The sequence below is a fragment of the Ambystoma mexicanum genome, chromosome 10 (assembly GCF_040938575.1).
Source record: "Ambystoma mexicanum isolate Mex_15411 chromosome 10, UKY_AmexF1_1, whole genome shotgun sequence".
In the NCBI taxonomy this organism is placed as follows: domain Eukaryota; kingdom Metazoa; phylum Chordata; class Amphibia; order Caudata; family Ambystomatidae; genus Ambystoma; species Ambystoma mexicanum.
In genome coordinates, this window is record NC_090932.1 from 81,766,751 (window position 1) to 81,784,413 (window position 17,663).

General features: G+C 45.4%; 1 protein-coding gene across 1 annotated transcript in view; it reads right to left on the reverse strand.

The window, feature by feature from the left end:
* The window catches only part of COPS7B (COP9 signalosome subunit 7B), a 208,553-nt gene that overhangs the window by 89,740 nt on the left and 101,150 nt on the right, over positions 1-17,663 (reverse strand). The window contains exon 5 of the mRNA XM_069617550.1: positions 3,098-3,300. Within this exon, the coding sequence (XP_069473651.1) occupies positions 3,098-3,300 (203 nt within the window). The remainder of the gene's footprint in view (positions 1-3,097; positions 3,301-17,663) is intronic.

Here is a 17,663-nt window from a genome sequence, read left to right on the forward strand (position 1 = left end):
TCCCACCGGGGTCTTGTGGGCCAAGGCCTCAGAGTTTTTGAGGCGGCTGAAGGATCTTGATGAGTCTTCGACTTACGTTCCAGGGCTCGGGGGCGCACAGAATGTAGTCTTTGGTCTCTACTGGTCTGCCTTATGCATCTCGACAGGAGCACAGCTTTTCACCTTTTTCTTCGTGGGAGTTGGGGCCTCTTTCTCGAAGCTTTTTAACACAGCCTGTCTGAAACCTTCCACTGAGCTGGAGTAGAGGATTTGGTAGGTCAGGCTACACTTCTCTCCGGAGAGCAATCAGATGAATTCGAAGAGGGCGACCTGTGATGCCTTTTCTTCGATTTCCTCTGAGATTACAAGGAATTGTGTGATCCGCTCCTGGAGCATGATAGCTTTTAAATCTCTTCAGACAAAGCGAGGAATCTCTCGACTCGGGTTGATCTTTTTCTCAATGGGGTCATCAAAGGGGATTTTGTAGGGGTCCTACCAGCAGCTAGTTTCCCTTTATGCTCTTTCAGAGACTTACCGGTCATCGTCTGACAGGATTGACAGTCCGCCATTTCATGTTCGGAGCCAAGGCACCACAGACACACCGAATGTGGGTCTGTTAGGGACATCTTGGTGCCATAATTGAAGCCCTTTTTGAATCCGGTCTTCTGGGTTGTTGGAGCTTAAGACAAGGCCATAACCCGAACTTTTCGAAGTTTTCGCAAAAACTGAAGCGCTGGAATTTGAGGAATAAGTGTGAGGGCACAATCCATTTGAAAGTATCATTCTCCCAGGAGTTGGCAATTAAAAGCTTTTTAAGATGCCTACTCACAATTTGCTTAGGGAGGAAAACAGTACAAATCTAAGATGTTTAATGGAAAGGACAGCCTCCAATTTGACGCTGCATTCTATTTGATCAATCAGTTACAGGTGTATCAACAGTAAACTATCGGTGAACCTTTGTGTATACTCTAAACTATTCTAATAATCAGAATACCACATTTCTAAAGCATAGGGAGCATTAATTAAATGTAAACATTTCCTATACGCATGTTTCCACTGTGGTGTTCCCACAGCGCAATGCTCAATTGGCTTTCACCTAGAGATCCAGACTAGAGTCTGCAACAAAATCGAGGGTCGAGTGAGATGAAGAGGTGCAGGTAGCACTGAGGGAGGTCACATTAATAAACACAATGTACTAAACTATATCCCTTAAATGGCCAGTGGCAAGACTGAAAAACCTGGTTGTTGCCCCTCTGACTCGGTAGCACAGTCCCTTTGAAGTATTTGGCATCCACAGTACTGTAGTGTAGTGTAGTGTAGTACAGTTCAGTGGAGCCGCTTGGGCTAAAATAAGGAGTATCATTTTGGGTTTGTATTCAATAGATGGCACAATACCTCTGTCCCACTGGGATTGCAGTAGTTTTTATTCAATCTACACCCACAGAACCCCGGGGCACTTCGTTTTTGAATTGTATTCAGATTGTTCTCCAATGCCTTTTATATGATCCCAGTAGCTGGAAATATTAATGAGTCATTGCTAATCTAAAAGTCACTCTGCAAATCTGTTTCCACCTGTAACCATCCAATGTATGCCTCTAGTGTCTTATGTCACCCCCATTGCTCCCCTTCTTTAAAAGCCCTCTCTCTTAACCCGGTTGATCCCTCAGATTTCCGTCCTCCCCCTATTCTTTTCTTCCTTTCTCTCAAAAGCTCTTGGGCGTTTGTGTACTCTCAAATTAGTATCCAACTCACTACTCCTAATCTACTCGCTCCTTTTCAATCTGGTTTTTGATTTGTTTATTCCACTGAAACTGCTCTTCTTTCTGTTTCTAGCACTATTCCTCATGCTCGTCACCAGATATGTTCTGCTATTCTTGTCTTACTAGATCCAAGTGCAGCTTTCGACACAGTGGCTCACTCTTTTCTTCTTTCCACACTTACTGCGCTTGGTTTTTCTAATTCTTCCATCTTTTGATTTCTCTCTCATCTCTAACCGATCTTTCTCGGTCACCTGGGAACGTTCTATTTCCCAGTTTTTCCCTCTTTCCTTTGGTGTTCCCAGGGTTTTCTGCTTGGTCATATCCTTTGTCTCCCTTTACACCTTTCCTCAATTCTTGATTTTGGGTTTCACGTTAATCTGTACACTCACATTTTCCTCTTTTCCTTCTTTAATCTTCCTTCAACCATCTTTTTCACTCCTTTACATTTTGCGGATTCTCCTCTGGCTAGCAATCTTATGTTTAATTCTTCTCTCTCTCCCTAGAACTTCAAATTTCTTCTACTGTCCATTCATGTTGGTTTAATTTATTTAACAATAGGAAAAGTAGGCCACTTCCAACCTATTCTTCCGCAAAACTCTTCTTCAAACCTTATTTTATCATGTCTTAATCATAGCTGTTCCCTCTATGTTGGCGTACCTAACTATGCTCTTTTTCCACTGCATTCTATCATTTATTACTCATTTCGTATCTTGTTTGTCTTCCTTGCTCAGCCAGTACTTCCCCTTATCTGGCTCAGCTTCAATGGCTCAATTAAACTGCGTTTTGATTTTCAGTTCTTGTGTCTGGTCTTCAAATAGATTCATGCCTTGGCTCCTTCATATCAATGTTTTTTTGATTTTCTTATATTCGCCTCCTAGAGACTTACGTTCCGCTTCTCAGTTTCGTCTTTGTCCCCAGATCTCTCTTTGCCTATTCCCGGTTCTGTTTGTTTCAACTTCTTTGGTACTCCCTACCTCTTCCTGTTTGCTCTTGTGCTACTCTTTCCCAATTTAAAAAAATCCTGAATCTCCATATTTTACTTTCTGTCTCCAAACGCCTCCATCAAGCATCATTGTTGCATTGGCCTGTGACTGATGCTTTTATTCCTCATTCTTTTTTGCGCCGTTGTTTTGAAATATTTGTTAAACTCTTTGGTTAAAAGCGCTATATAAGCTTCTTAAATAAATAAACACCCCTTACTGGTGTGCAGCACTCAGGTGCTTCCCGAAGCTAGGTTTCTGCTCAATGAATATTCAACAGAAAATAGGGCTGCCACCAACCTTGCTTTGCGAGATGCAAAACGAGGCTGAAATGAGGCCTTTGAATACCAGAAGATACCTCGCGGCAGCTGCTTTTACCATTCCTGCAGCGTCTTGACAATGCTACTGATGTCCTTCTTTGGGATGTCTCTACCAATGCAGAAGTCCACCTCCAGCAGCTGCTTACACTGGTCCAGTTTGCCATGAATGATGTCCGTGTACACAGCTTCGATGATCAAGTCCTCTAGCTCACGCAGGTTCTGCATGTCCAAGTCTTTGAGCAGCACTGTGTATGGAATGCACTGCAACACAAACCAAAGGAGAGCTGATTATTACAGGAAGAGTCAATCAATGCCCCAATGGCTACAGCAACACTTTCACTTCAAGGGTTAAACAACGTCTGAAAAGCATAATGTAAAAGGTCACTTTATCAAACAGCAGTCTGGGAGCCTCTCTCTGACAAACCTAGGAATTTTATATGCATTTACTGGCTATATATGTGGTGCCTGCCACAGGTTGCTTTGTGAAACCTATATCTCAAAGATGTTTGCTTCCAAAGTCATGCTTTTTACCCTTACCAGGTTAATATGAAAATTCAAAATCTAATGCAATGCAACAGGTCTGTCAACCTGGGTGTTTTGTGGCTTCACACTCGTGTACTTCTCACAGAGCGTTGGGCACTCCTTTTTCATACATTTTAAACAATGGGCAAGGATGGAAGCACAAGAACCAAATTAACTAACTTGACATGCGAGAATCCCCAAGGCATTCATTACATAGGAGAGAACGTGGAGACGTGGTCTCATGCAAATCTGCTGAGAGGGACATGGGTGCAGAGAGCCCAATGGAGCATTTTAAAACTTAGCCTAGTAGTTATGAAAGCCCATCTGTTGCACAAAAACATCAGGTGCCTCCCTGGTACTTTGTGTTTCAACATAGGATTTGTGCATAGCTAAGCCAGCCTGATGGAGGCCAGGTCGTATTCAAGTATTTCACAACAGAAAGTGAAGGCAATACATGAGCAGGGTATGTGGATGTGGAAAACCTCTCTGCAATTGGGTTCAATGGTTTTGTGAGGAGGCAATGTATCGGCTAGGGACACTAATGCAGGAGCTGCTGTGTGCCCTGGACCTGCATGCAAGTAAGGTGCCTGAGAGGCTAAGGAGGCTTGGCATGGAAGTATTATGTAGTGATAATAAAAATACGTTGTTCACGTAATTGAACAGAAGTATTATTAATATGTCTTTGCTAAATGCTGTTGTGTGAAAACCCTAAATTGCACACTTGTTTCAGCCTTCAAAAAGATATTTAATAGGTATTTAGGCATTATCCAAGTACTCCCATTATGAAATTACAGTGCATCTTGAGATGTTGCGGCCACCATCTCTGAAAGTGCTGTAATCTCCCAAAGACTACCTAAATAAAGTCTATATACATATGTATATACCTTTTAACTCTGAGAAACGCATGCAGGTTGGGGTTTACACACTATTACATTGAGATAATAAAAAGACTTCTGTTTTGAACTCAAGACTTTCTACTAGGTCTATCCTTAATGTAAGACATTTGTGACAAGGTCAGTGGACTAACCTAGTCTGGAGGGTATTGTGATGAATCCTGCCAAGTCATCACTGATTCCACTGTGATAGTCTCCTCCCCAACCCGAGGGAAAGGCAGCCGCTACCCGATCCTGACCCTGGGGGAAGTATAAGGAGGGAGGATCATGGGGGAGAAGATGAGTACCGGGGGGGAAGGGAAGTTTTTGATGGCATGCTGTTATTTAACATCTAATGTTGAGGATTGTTGTTTAAACAAAATTGCTCATCAATGTAATTTAAAATCATTTGGAATTTCTTTGGGCTCTAAATCCCAGAAAACCTCAAATAGTGAAACTAACAAGAGGAGCAAGGAGTAATGTGGAGCATCTGTGACACCAAGTACAATATGCAGTCTAGTTGTCAAGAGCAAAGTCAACTTGCGGGAGACATTTTAACACAGACATCACCTGCAGATGGGAGAACGAGAAACAGGAGAGAGATGGAAAGCTGCAAAGCGCGTGGAGCGGGAAGCGAGACCAGAGGCACATCAAGGAGACAAGCTGTGGAAAGAGAAGAGGCATTCTCAGGTGTCCGTCTGGAAGCGCTCTGGACTGGAGAAGAGGATCTCCGGTGAAGTTGCAGCGGGTGCCCGAGAGGGAACACTGAAGGTAAAATGTGTGCAGCAGGACTGGAGAAGATGAGGTCCTGAAAAGAGACAATAGTCCCATCGGCAAGCAGAATGAAATACTGACACAGGAACCGAAGAAGCCTCTGCCAAGAAGGGAAAGCCTGCCAGATGAAAACTCCTCGCTGAAGATGCACGAAGAACTGGCAAGTCTACCTCAGAGAGTAAGGGGCCCCAGGACGTGCGAATACGCTAAAGAAAATTTGTGAAGTATTTTTTAATACCGACCAAAGAGAACTGAAAAGCAAGGGCAAATATGGTACAATCCTCATAATATGAGATGTCACCTGCAACCAGTATTGACATAAGCCAAAAGACATTAAAGAAGAAATAGAAAAGGCAGAAGTTGTATAATTCTCCTAATATGAACTGTCAATTTGGGGAAACCTGGAACAAGTATTGCCAAGAGTCAAGTAACATTGAAAGAAAGGTTGACAGACAGAGCTTGAACAAACCCTCATATGTGGGATGTCAGTATGGGGACAATTGGAACAAGTAATCCATGAAGTCAAAGTTTTATTGTTGACGAAATACAACTGTTGTATCTAAAAGGAATGTGAATGTTATAGAAAGACCCAATGAGAGTTATAAATTAGGTAGTAAACCTTATTGGAGAGATACCTGGCAGTAGAGTACACCAGGGGATCTACATGAACTAAAAGGGAGATTATTCCCAGCAGAGGAGTAAACCAGGATATCTTAAGCAATTGAGAGTTGAAAGGTTTCCTAGTAGGAGAGTATAGCAGGAAATCTGAACGATTGAGTTAAAGGGAGACTTTGTTATATCAAGTGGTTGTTTATGTTCAACATTGTGCAATCCTGAAAATTGGAAAAGACTTTCCTTTCCTATATTCAAACCAGTGGTATAGAAATATATTTGTCTTGCCATTCTGAAGAAAGTATTGAGTGAAAGAGAAATTGTCGTTGCCTTTGATAACTGTGGTTGAAACAGTATATTTTGAACAATTTTCTTGATACAATTCACGGGAAGGGAACCAAACCCTGGATACAAAAATCATTTTGTTTAGGTTTTTGCACATTTCTGTTGAATTGAAATCAGAAACGTGTACCTTGCACCTTTTGGCTATGTATGTTATTGTGAAGGTCAGAGATAGTTTGGACACAAGGCAAGTCTGCATTAGCCTTAGTTTGACAGGAAGGGACATTCTCTTTAGGTTAGGGAAAGACCAGCCTCTTTATGAAAACCCATTTGTTATTAAAATGGCTGATGTTGAGAATACTTCTACTTTGTGTCTGCCTCTCATTTCCAACCCCTCACGGTATGGGACTTTTCTCAGTCTGGGGTGGGAGGAAGAAATCCAGAGCCAGTCCTACTCCAGAGTGGCACAGTGGCAGTTGGGATGCCCCCCCCCCCCAATTCCCGTCCGCTCCTCAGGTGCCGGTTTATTTATGTGCAGTGCCAAATTGCATCACTGCATGCCCATCACCCCCAAATGCTGGCCAGGTTTTTCTTTTCATCCTAGAGAAGCCACAGATTCTGGAGAAGAGCACCCACAAGACAGAACCAGCAGCGCCACGTGAAAGGACTTCCGAACGCTCCATGAGAACAGGAATACAAGCGACACTGGAGGGGAAGCAAAAGAGGCAGCAGCCGGAGCTCCTACGCTGCAGTCAGCAAAGCTGCGTACTGCACACCAACTTCAGTCCGCCCGATTAGACCAGGACAGTACACCCCTAGAGCACCAGGGACAAGCAATTAAAGCCCTCACCCAAAGATTGGACTTGCCTTAGGGGTAGCCAGGCCAGACAAACTGGGACACTGTACAGACCCCATTATTAGTTTGTGGCTTCCCAATGTACAGAAAGAGGACAGGGCTTGCAGCACTATATGAAGACTCGGCTGTGTTTTTCCTTCTGGATGCGGAGGACAGGGCTGGATTGGCCAGGGACAGCTGACCAATCAGAGGATAGGAAGGGGGTTAAAAGAAACCCCTGTGAGGTGTGGGTTGTTTGTGTGAGATTGGAGGAGGTGGAAGACCAAGAGACCAGCAGGAAGAAGATGGTGGAACAGATTGTGGAGGCGATTATTTGAGCAGGTGAGATATTGGTTAGTGAGTAATAGCGGTACTGTGCTGCGAGTGTGCATGAAGAGTGGCAAGTGTGTTTAGGAGTAGTGGTAAGAGTGAATATGAACTGGCATTTTTTATTGGCATTAGGGGGCAAATACAATTTGAGTGTTCTTATATGGGAAGGGGCATATTTGTGCAGCCAGCAAGAACACGTTTTCTTATTGTCAGATGGCTTTTTTAATATTGAAATTAAGGCAAAGCCAACATGAATATGTTTGTATGTGGAGAAAAAGCCATATATTGGTAGAGCCAGCATAAATATATTTTGCTACAGTATTATTAAATGCATTATGGGTAAAGTGAACATGTTCTTATATAGTGGGTGAACGCATTATGAAAATATTCATCCATTGTTGGTGACTTGGCATCTAATGTCTTTATTTTAAATTCTTACTCTACAAAACCTATTGTAAATAGTCTGTCGTTTTACCTAACTGTTCACAGAAAGTGTACTGTAAAATACACCATTTTTATACACTATTTAAAAATGGTTATTTGGAGGGAGAAACCCCCGAAACCCTTTTGCATGGTTCAGGATCCCTGCCTACTCCTGGTTGCTTCTGCGCATTAAGGCTGGCCAGAACAAGACCCCTTCCCTCTGCAGGCTCCCCTTGGGGTGGGCCCAAATATATTAGCTTCAGGCCCCACTTGTTAAGACTATGCTGGCTCTGCCTCTACTTCCCATTCACTCATTCACCCCCTATTCTTCCTCTAGTAGCATCACTTCACGCACACCCAGACCCAAGTACCACATCTCTCCTACCAACCAATACCTCACCTTTCATATGCCTTCAGCAATCCTTCTCCACAATCCAGTGCAAAATCCTTCATAAACTTGGTCTGTTGGTCTTCTCTCTTCTCCCTTGACCTCACCCAAACAACCCACACCTTCCGGTTTCCTGTGCCCTTTTTATCCTTCCCTTAATTGGGTCTCTCCCTCAGCTAGTTTCCATGATGAAGCACTGGCGTTCTTCTCTCACCAGGTGTTGGGTTAAAGGTGAGCAAACACAAAGCTCCTTCCCCTTCCAGTAGGTTGATTTGTCTGCATTTGGAAATGGCAGCCAGCGCAAACTACAATCAATGTCACAGTTCACATCAAAGCTGGACAGAGCGTCTGGAATGCCGGTTTGATATGGGGACCATTCTGGGTTGCCAGCTTGATGTGCAGACCGCTGAGCAGTTCTGGTACAGGTAAGAGAATGGTCACAGTTTGGGTTGCGTTGAGCACTGGGATTGCCCATTTACTGTGAAGATTGCTCCGCAGTGCCACAGTTCCTCGCTGCCTCTCTCCCCGTTGGGTTGCTTGTACTCGCCACCACCACCCTGCCTTCTCAGTGATCTACAGGACAAATAGAAAAACTAGCCAGCATTGTGCAGTACAGGTGTGGGACAAGAAACTGGTATACTCAGTTCATTCAATCAAGCACAGGTAAAAAGGACAGACTGTGGCCCTTCCAAGTCCCACACTCCACCGCTGAGACGGGCCTGACTATGGTAAAAACCCTGGTAGGCCTTCTGCCCCAGTTAAGCGACAGTACATGATTCTGTACTCTGCCCAAGGTCAGCACACCTCCTCTCCCAGCCAGGGAGCGGGTGTAGTTCGCTGAAGTGGCAGTAGCTGAATGTCACAACACAGACTGCAGAAACGGATTGAGCACTCTTCCTCCAATAGGGGGGAGGGGAGTAAGGCTCCAGTGAGATCCCTTCCAGTCACCCTCTGGTGCCACCTCTGTCCCAGTGGCTTACTTACCACATGTTAAGATGAGGGAGTTCGGGCAACTCACCACAGTTGACACAATCCATCTGACACAAAAGCAGGGGTCATGTCCAAGAGAATGGGTAAGAACTCCTAAAAACTCATCTGACTTTTTCTAACCCAGATTGCATCCCAAACAGATGCCTAAGAGCAATCACTCGGGCTAGGAATGGAACAGCTGCAGCATATTGTGGCTATCCAAGGAGGGAAATGCTTAATCACCTCCTTCCAGAAAGGGGATCATCTGATGGCCAGGGCAGAAGCTAAGCTGGAAGGGCTCACTGGCAAGCTTAAGAGGGCTGATGCTATGGTCAAATAGGCAGTAGGGGGAATGGATAGATGTAAGCTAGATGTGGTGGATCCAGCACAAGAAAAGCACATGCAACTCCATTGTGCAGCTACAAACATAATCAAACGGGAAGAAAAGAATCGGAAGGCTTGAGTATGCTTCTTCCTATGCACCCATTATCAGGTGACCAGATATGCCATAGCTGAGTTAAGTGGCAAATTCACTGTGGTTTATGTACAATATTTTATTCCAGCCCGTGGGTCTGGAGCTTCAGAGACAGGCTGAGTTGAAAGGGAAATTTGCTAGAGGTAGGCCGGTGGAAAAGGCAAAAACAGATGGGGAAGGAACCGTGCTGGTGACCATTCGCACAATACTGTAGACAGATTCATAAAAATGTTGCGTAGAAGAGCTTGGCAAGATGAGACTCAACTTGACTTCTCCTCCACAGGGTCTTTGATCTGTCCTGTGAGGCTTACATATCTGAGGCAACAGGTCCCTGCGGGTGTCTCTGTTGGGAATCCTCTTGGCCTACTGGTCCTTTGGTGCCTTATTGAAGGGGATTTCAAGTTAGAGGTTCCCTACTCCAACCCTTGTACTCATCGGTACACTTGGCTGGTTATCGGATTATCTGGTCCGAAGGTTAGGAGTACTGCACACTTTTGGTGTAGTCTCTTTGAAAAGAAAAAAAAAACATTTTAACATGCACTTATCAACAGTAATTTGAGCCGTGTGATGATACGGTGTACTTACTGAGCATTTGTGTATATGAGGGAGGACATAGGGAGCAAAGAGTACCTTCTGTGTGACAGAATAGAAGGTGAAGAGATGGTCGAACTACCATAAATATTTAAAAATCTAAACGTAGAATCAGACGTATAGCCAACAGATCATGCATCACAGTCCAGAATGGGAGCGTTGCCAGGTATGCACAAAAGGTGTGGACATAAGTGCCATTTCATTTTTGTGGAACTGAGTTTGAAGGCAAAATTAGATAATCAGTCCAGTTGCAAACCTTCGGACATTGGATGTCAACCAAAGCAAACACTTCAAAGTTATAATAAAGTGACATTAGCATACAGATAGATGGAGAGGTCAACAAATGACAAAGTGGTTCCTCGTAGATGATTGATTACACAGGTGCTGGGATTGACCCTTGGGAGTACCACACAGGAATCTGCCCTGAGAAGTCTGGTGCTGATGAACAGACTGTTGAAGAATGAAAGTGGTGCACCATGTCCGACCATGTCAAAGCCACTCAAGAAATAGAAGCATAAGCAAATCCACCACTGTCATCCAGAACCTCAATAAGAGCAGTGTCCATGTCACCCTTGGTTTAAAACTGGATTGATAAAAACACAGTAAGTGAGCAGGAGATGGCGCTGAAGGTGTGTTGCATTGTACAAATGCAGACTCATGCTTGGAAGGTGTCCAGTAATCGCACCAAATTGGTGAGGGTGGGTAGATTTAATGATGGCTTCTTCAGCAGTGGGATACTTTGTCAATGTTATGTTGTTTCTGTGATATAATGTATGTATACTTCATAAAACAACTAAATGAAGAAAGCAAATGTTCTATGAAGGCGGTGGAAAGGCACATGGATGGAATCCTATTATATTTTGGAGGCTGCCTCCATAAAATCTATCTTTTAAACTCCTAAGAGACAATTCACATAAGTGCTGTACTGTGGAAGGTATGTTAAAAAAACAAGTAGATTGCTCAGGGGAATGAGCACAGCTTAATCAAGTGCACAATGCAAGTGCACATTCAGTTAGTTTGAATGTGCAATGGAATGGGGTGGTTGTGGAAGCGGTTAAAGACATCCATACAATTATGGTGTACATTTCTCCTAAACCCCTGGGCAGCAAGCAGCTCCGTTACAGCTTCTAGGGTCGGCGCAAGAAAGTTAAACATTCATCTCTGGGCCAACATTGCGGAGGAGTTGTAGGGCAGGAAAGTGCTGCAGACACACACTTTAAGTGTCTGAAGGATGATGGGTGGAGTTGGATTGATAAGACGACTAGTTGGAAGACAACAAACTGCACTATCTTTCAGGACTAGGAGGTGGAATGTGTCTCTGAATTGCTAGGAAGAGACAGTGTTGCATTACCAGCGAGCCAGAGCAGCGTCTTAGTCAGGAACAAGAGGAGCTGCACTAAAGAGCAATGAGGCAAGGAAGGACTAGCACTGCAGGGCAGAGAGGGGAAAGGAGTTGCTGTACTACTAGAAACTAAGTAAACAGAGGAGAAGCATTAACAGGTAGGTGGGGGCCGGTGAGGTGGCGGGGTGAAATCTAAAGGAGAACCAATACTGATAGCAAGAAGGAGCCTACACAAGCTGTATTATCAAGGCAAAGATGGAGAAGTGGAGAGGCATTACTGTTCATAATTTAATATTATTGAGTGGGACGATGTTAGGGAGAATTCTCAGAAATGTGCTAATTCTATGTCAAGACCGGAGGCTCACATTATGCTTCTCTTTCTTTATTACAACATGTAAAGAAGGCTCAGCACCAAGATATTTTTGTGCACCTGTGGCACTAAGCATTATGCAAAATGAAGGTGCACCAAATAAATAACAAAAACACAATAAAAAATGTATCAAAGTAAATGAGAGTCTCTAATGAACAACAAAAATTATTTCCCATGAGGCATCCAGAGATCATCCAGAGGTCACCAACATGTGACACAAGTCCTCCAATGGGCATGCGGCTATCCCCATAAACAGTCCTGAAAATGATATAACTTCCTCTTTCTTTGCTGCTCACAGCAAGAGATGAGTACATTTCATGTTCAGCACTGTTTATGAAGGGTTTCAATTATTTAACATAATGATATTAAAAAGATAATAAATAACATTGTTTTGATTCTATGCCGTATTGAATAAGTATTGTAGCGTGTCTCTTACTATTTGGTGTTTTTCAGCGACCTCTCCGTAGCTTCCTTTCCTTGTTTCCCTCCGACGCCAGCTGTTTCCTGCCAGCGTCGGAGACCGTTTCATTACACGAACGGATCGTTCGTGCCTTTTCAGATCAACTCTTTCAAGGTCCGGTGAAGCGGACCCCTTGTGCGTGGTGCGCTCGCTTCCCCGGCCCAGCAGACTTCCCTCAGGGCTAGGGGCAGCCAGCGCAGCCTTGCTTCAGCTCGCGTCACCATCCGCGAGCCACCAGGGGAAGCTCCTGCTCTCCCTGGTCCTTTACTCAGGATTCCGGTGCTCGCGTGCGCATTTCCATTAAGAATCATAACGGTTATAAGGAACGAGAGCGCCAGAGCCCCTGCAGTATTATTATTATTATTTCAATTACCCCAGACAATCTTGTTATTTGGATAGCCTGATTCAACAGGAGTTTTAAAAAAAAAAAAAGAAAAAGGAGGACATCAGTAAGAATTAGATTTCTCTCAGCCTGCCTAGGAAAAACAGTGCAGCTGGACTATTTCTTACTGCTGGGCTAGAGAGAAGGCGTTCAAGAAGCCCAAAAAAGAAAAAAAAAGAAAAAAAAGTGACTAAAGGTGCTTCATATTAACCATGGCAGCGCAGTACTCCCCTCAATCAGATCAAGCTTGGTCTGAGTGCGAGAAAGATACCTGCTATATTGATGAAGTGGCAATGGTAAAAAGCCTTCATAAGGTGCTGGGATCCTCTGTTGAGACCAGCATTAAAAAGGCTGTATCAGATATGTTCCTGCCAATACAGCAGCGCCTGGACACTATGGAGGAGCGCATGCGAGAGGCATCTCCAACAGGGAGGAAAAAGACCCAAAAAAGGAAGCACCTTACAGAAGGGGATGTAGTCCAGCTCCTAAGAGCAAAAGCTCTCGGACCTCCCACCCACCCTCTCCCCACCCCCCCGAGCCATCCGTAACCTGCCACTGCTGCCGTATCGGACGCCTTCTCCTGGCTAAAAAGAGCCTTTATGAATAGGAAGGTAACCCCTTCCCATGATGGACCCTCTAACCCCGAGGAGGACAACAGGGGTATTAGACCCTCAAGCCCGGAGGGAGATGGACAGGGCATGGAAGACGACCAGAATGCAAGTGTGCACGATGATAATCACTCGCACATTTCCTCAGAGGAGGATACTCAAATCTTGGGTTCAAAACCTTAAACTCGGGGATTGTGGCAGCCACCATCCCCAAGAAGGCAACCGGGGAACAGTCTCCTGCAAAGGGGATGTTCACACCCGAGGACCTAATACATCCGAGGCCCACTGACTGGGAGCCGTCGTCTAGGACAACTGATTACATTTTCACCAGACTACGCAAGCCCTTGATAAAGAGGTCAGAGCAAGACTCCGGGCCGAATGCCCACATCCAGAAATTCCAGACAAAGTGGCTCTAATTCCGGAGCTAGACTCCAAAATGATTACATTTTTGGGCAAAAATGTGAAAGACCCTAGGAAAGGCATTGACCGTGCCTGAAAGTCCTGTCAGGACAAAGTTCTGGACGTCACTGGTCCACTGGCAAAGATTATGGACCTGGTGGAAGCAGCTATCGACATAGCAGACCCCACTGACCCGGTGATTCTCTCAGGTTGGGCCCAGCGGGCCATCTGCCTACTACGAAATGCCAGCTGTGCTATTTCAACTGAGTGCCAAAAAGGCATCCTGTTTAAAATCGACGCCAAATTGAGTGAATTGGCGGACACAGAGTCAGGTGCTGCTGCTCAGGGCTTAGTGTTTAGAGATCTTCATGAAGGAGATGTCGAAATTCGTCGGTACCTTCACCGCATTAGACAAAGCCCAAGCCTCGATCAAGAGAGTCTTCGCTTCAATAAATGTTTCCAGGGCCGGACGAGGTCGATGTCGCTCCTCCGGCCGTTATTCCTTCGATAGAAGTCCTCAACACCACAGGGAACAGCACAATGCCTGGAAAGAGCGCACCGATACCTTCTTTCCTTCAAGAGGGCGTGGAAGAGGGTGTTCCTGGAGGAGAGCCGCTAAATATCCAGCCCAGCAACATCCCTCAGGTCAGTCTACTCATAGCAGCGCCGTAAACACCCATAGGGAGTATCTTTACGAGTGCTTAGGATACCTTATCCGGAGATGCCTGGGTCAGGGACACAGCTTGCGTTCTGCGCCTAGAGTTTTTCGCGCAACCCTTTCAAGCCTGTCTCCCCGCCCCCATAATATTGTCCGAAATAGATCGGATAGCATTGGACCGCGAAATACACAGCATATATCAAAAGCAAGCGGTTTATTCAACCCCATTTTTCTGGTGCGCAGAAAGGAGAAGGTGCGACCAGTAATACATCCAAGACCACTGAACAATTTTATAATCTACCGTCATTTCAAGATGGAAGGAATCCTCATGTTCAGGGACATCTTCAGACCAAAATGATTGGCTCATGCGCCTGGACCTGAAGGATGTTTACCTCGCAGTGCCCATTCACCAGGCACACGCAAGTTATCTGAGGTTCTCTTGGGGGCACCGAGATTGGGAGTTCACAAGTCTACCTTTTGGGCTCTCCTCAGCACCTTGGGCTTTTACCAAGCTGCTGAGGCCAATAGTAGCTCATCTAAGAGAACAGGGTGTCCGGCTAATAATTTATGTGGACGACATTCTTTTCATGGCTCAATCTCAAGAGCTAGTACAAAAGCAGATCAGACTATCCATAGATTTGCTACAGTCTTGGCGTTCTCATAAACTGGGAGAAGTCAATTCTTTGTCCATCCAGGAATCTGGAATTTCTGGGGTTCGTAGTGGACACCCAAAATTCACTCCGGCGGGAGATTCGCAGGCTCCTGCAGAGGGACCTAATTTCTCTTCGAGAGCTAGCGAGAGTGATAGGCCTACTATCCTCTTCCATCCAAGCAATATTTCCCAGTCCCCTTCACTACCGAGAACCACAAAGACTGAAAGGTCAACACTTAAGGCGCAGCCTCTCTTACTCTCAACGCCTGATACTTTCCCCTCAGGCGAGAATAGAGCTCAACTGGTGGCTCGCTCACATGGAAGCCTGGAACGGCAGAGCCATCTTCGGTTCCACCCCAGATATCATCATCGAATCAGATGCCAGTCGCTTTGGTTGGAGAGCGAGATGCGGCTCAGTAGCCACAGGAGGAACTTGGGTCTCCCCAGGAACCGGAGATGCATATAAACTGCCTGGAGCTCCTTGTGTGCTCTTTCGCAGTTTGTTCCTTTGTCAGAGACAGAGCGAGTTGCTGTATCTTACTGAAGATGGACAACACGTCTGCAGTAAGATACATCAATCATCTGGGTGGTACCAAATCACGTCCACTAGCGGAACTAGCCAAAGACTTTTGGCATTTCAGTCTGAAACACCGGATCTCCGTCACAGGGGAATATCTTCTGGGTGTCAGGAACGTGATAGCGGACTGACACTCCTGTCATTACGCAGATTCCAGTGACTGGAGGCTCAACAGAGACATTTTTCTCCGCCTTCAACAGATCTGGGGTCCAATGTCCAAGGATCTCTCTGCCTCCCACCTCAACACTCAGCTTCCAGTGTTCTACAGCTGGAGACCCGACCCAAAAGCCTCAGCGACAGACTCATTCCTGCAGCCTTGGACAGAGGGAATTCACTATGCGTTTCCGCCCTTTTCTATGATAGCAAGGACCCTGGCGAATGCCCGTCAGGAGCGAACAGAGCTAGTCCTCATAGCCTGGACCTCTCAGACCTGGTATCCAGTTCTTCTGGAACTTTCTACAGATTCGCCAATCCTTCTACCCCACTTTCCAGATCTTCTATTGAATCCGTTAGGGCACCATCACCACCTGCTCCTCACCGGGTCCTGGCGGCTTGGAGGATTTCAGGGCGAGATGGAGAACTCCAGGCATGTACCTCAAGGCAGTCAGTCTCATCGAGGAGAGCTGGGCCCCCGTTACCCTAAAAAGGTACTCCTGGAGCACCTGGAGGGTCTGGTGCCAGGACCAGGGTTTTCACCCAGTTTCAGCACCTATAGAGGAAATTCTCAATTTCCTGGCCTCTCTGGTGGAAAGAGGCCTTGCTTACAGGACAGTCAACGCCTATCGCGCGGCGATTTCTGCAGGCCACGACCTTGTGCAAGGGGCCCCAGCTGGGGAGCATCACCTTGTTTGCAGATTGCTTAAAAGGTATTCGGCTTACAGTGCTGCCTCCGTCCCGTTATGACAAGCTTTGGGACGTCAATAAGGTGCTCAATCTTTTTCTCTCATGGCCACCTAATGAGGAGCCATTATGTACGGCTCTCTCCGGCAAGCTTACTACTTTGCTTTGCTTAGTTTCTTGCAGGAGAGTTTCGGACGTCAGAGCTCTAGACCTAGCAGGCAGACCTTTTCTCCCGATTGTATTGTTTTCCACATACGCAGAAGAACGAAGTGCAACTCGAAAGTGATTTCTTACCCCGCTTTTAGGGAACAACCCAAGCTTTGCTTAGTCACGTGTTTGAAGGCCTACGAAGAGGTAACAGCTCCCCTCAGGATCTCTCCTAGCGGTCAACTACTCATAGCTATTTGCAAACCCCACAAAGCAGTTACGGCCCCTACACTGGCACGCTGGGTGCGTTGGACTCTAGCACAGGCAGGGATAGACACTCTTCAATTCTGTGCCCACTCAGTGAAGGGGGCCATGGCCTCCAAAGCCTTCCAAGTTGGTGTCCGTTTAGAAGACATCATGAGGTTGGCTGATTGGGCAGTCGAGTCAGTCAATCTTTAAACAGTTCTACCTGAAACCAGTAGAACAGCCTGCTTCAGTTGTGGTAAATAAGCTTTGAACAAGCATGAAGTGAGTCTCTGGTCTTGACATAGAATAAAGATTTTCCATAATAACTTACTATAAAGTCTTAATTCTATTAAAGACACAGAGGCGAGCATTATCCCACCCAGCGAGAGAAAATGGCGGCGCGTACCACGCTTAAGAGTAATTATGTGCATTGCTATGAATTATTGCTAATTTGAAATTCATGCATGGTTTTCAATATTACACTGGTTTTTCTCTCCCACCCTGCAAGGGGAACTAGGGTTACCATACGCATTAAGTAATTCTAGTCTTGTATCTCCTTTTTTTGACAGCGTCTGCAGACAAGTCCGTCTGACCCGCAGCTCGACTCTGCTTCTCCTTCAAGTTGACTACAGTTGCGACTCTACTTACCGTTCTATGGACAGCCAAGTTTGCAGCCTCGAAAGAGGAAGTTACATCATGTTCAGGACTGTTTATGGGGATATGCCCATTGGAGGACTGGTGTCACATGTTGGTGACCTCTGGATGATCTTCAGGGAAACCTCATGCGAAATGGAGTTTTTGTTGTTCATTAGAGACTCTCATGGACTGATACATTTTTTTATTGTGTTTTTGTTATTTTTTTGGTGCACC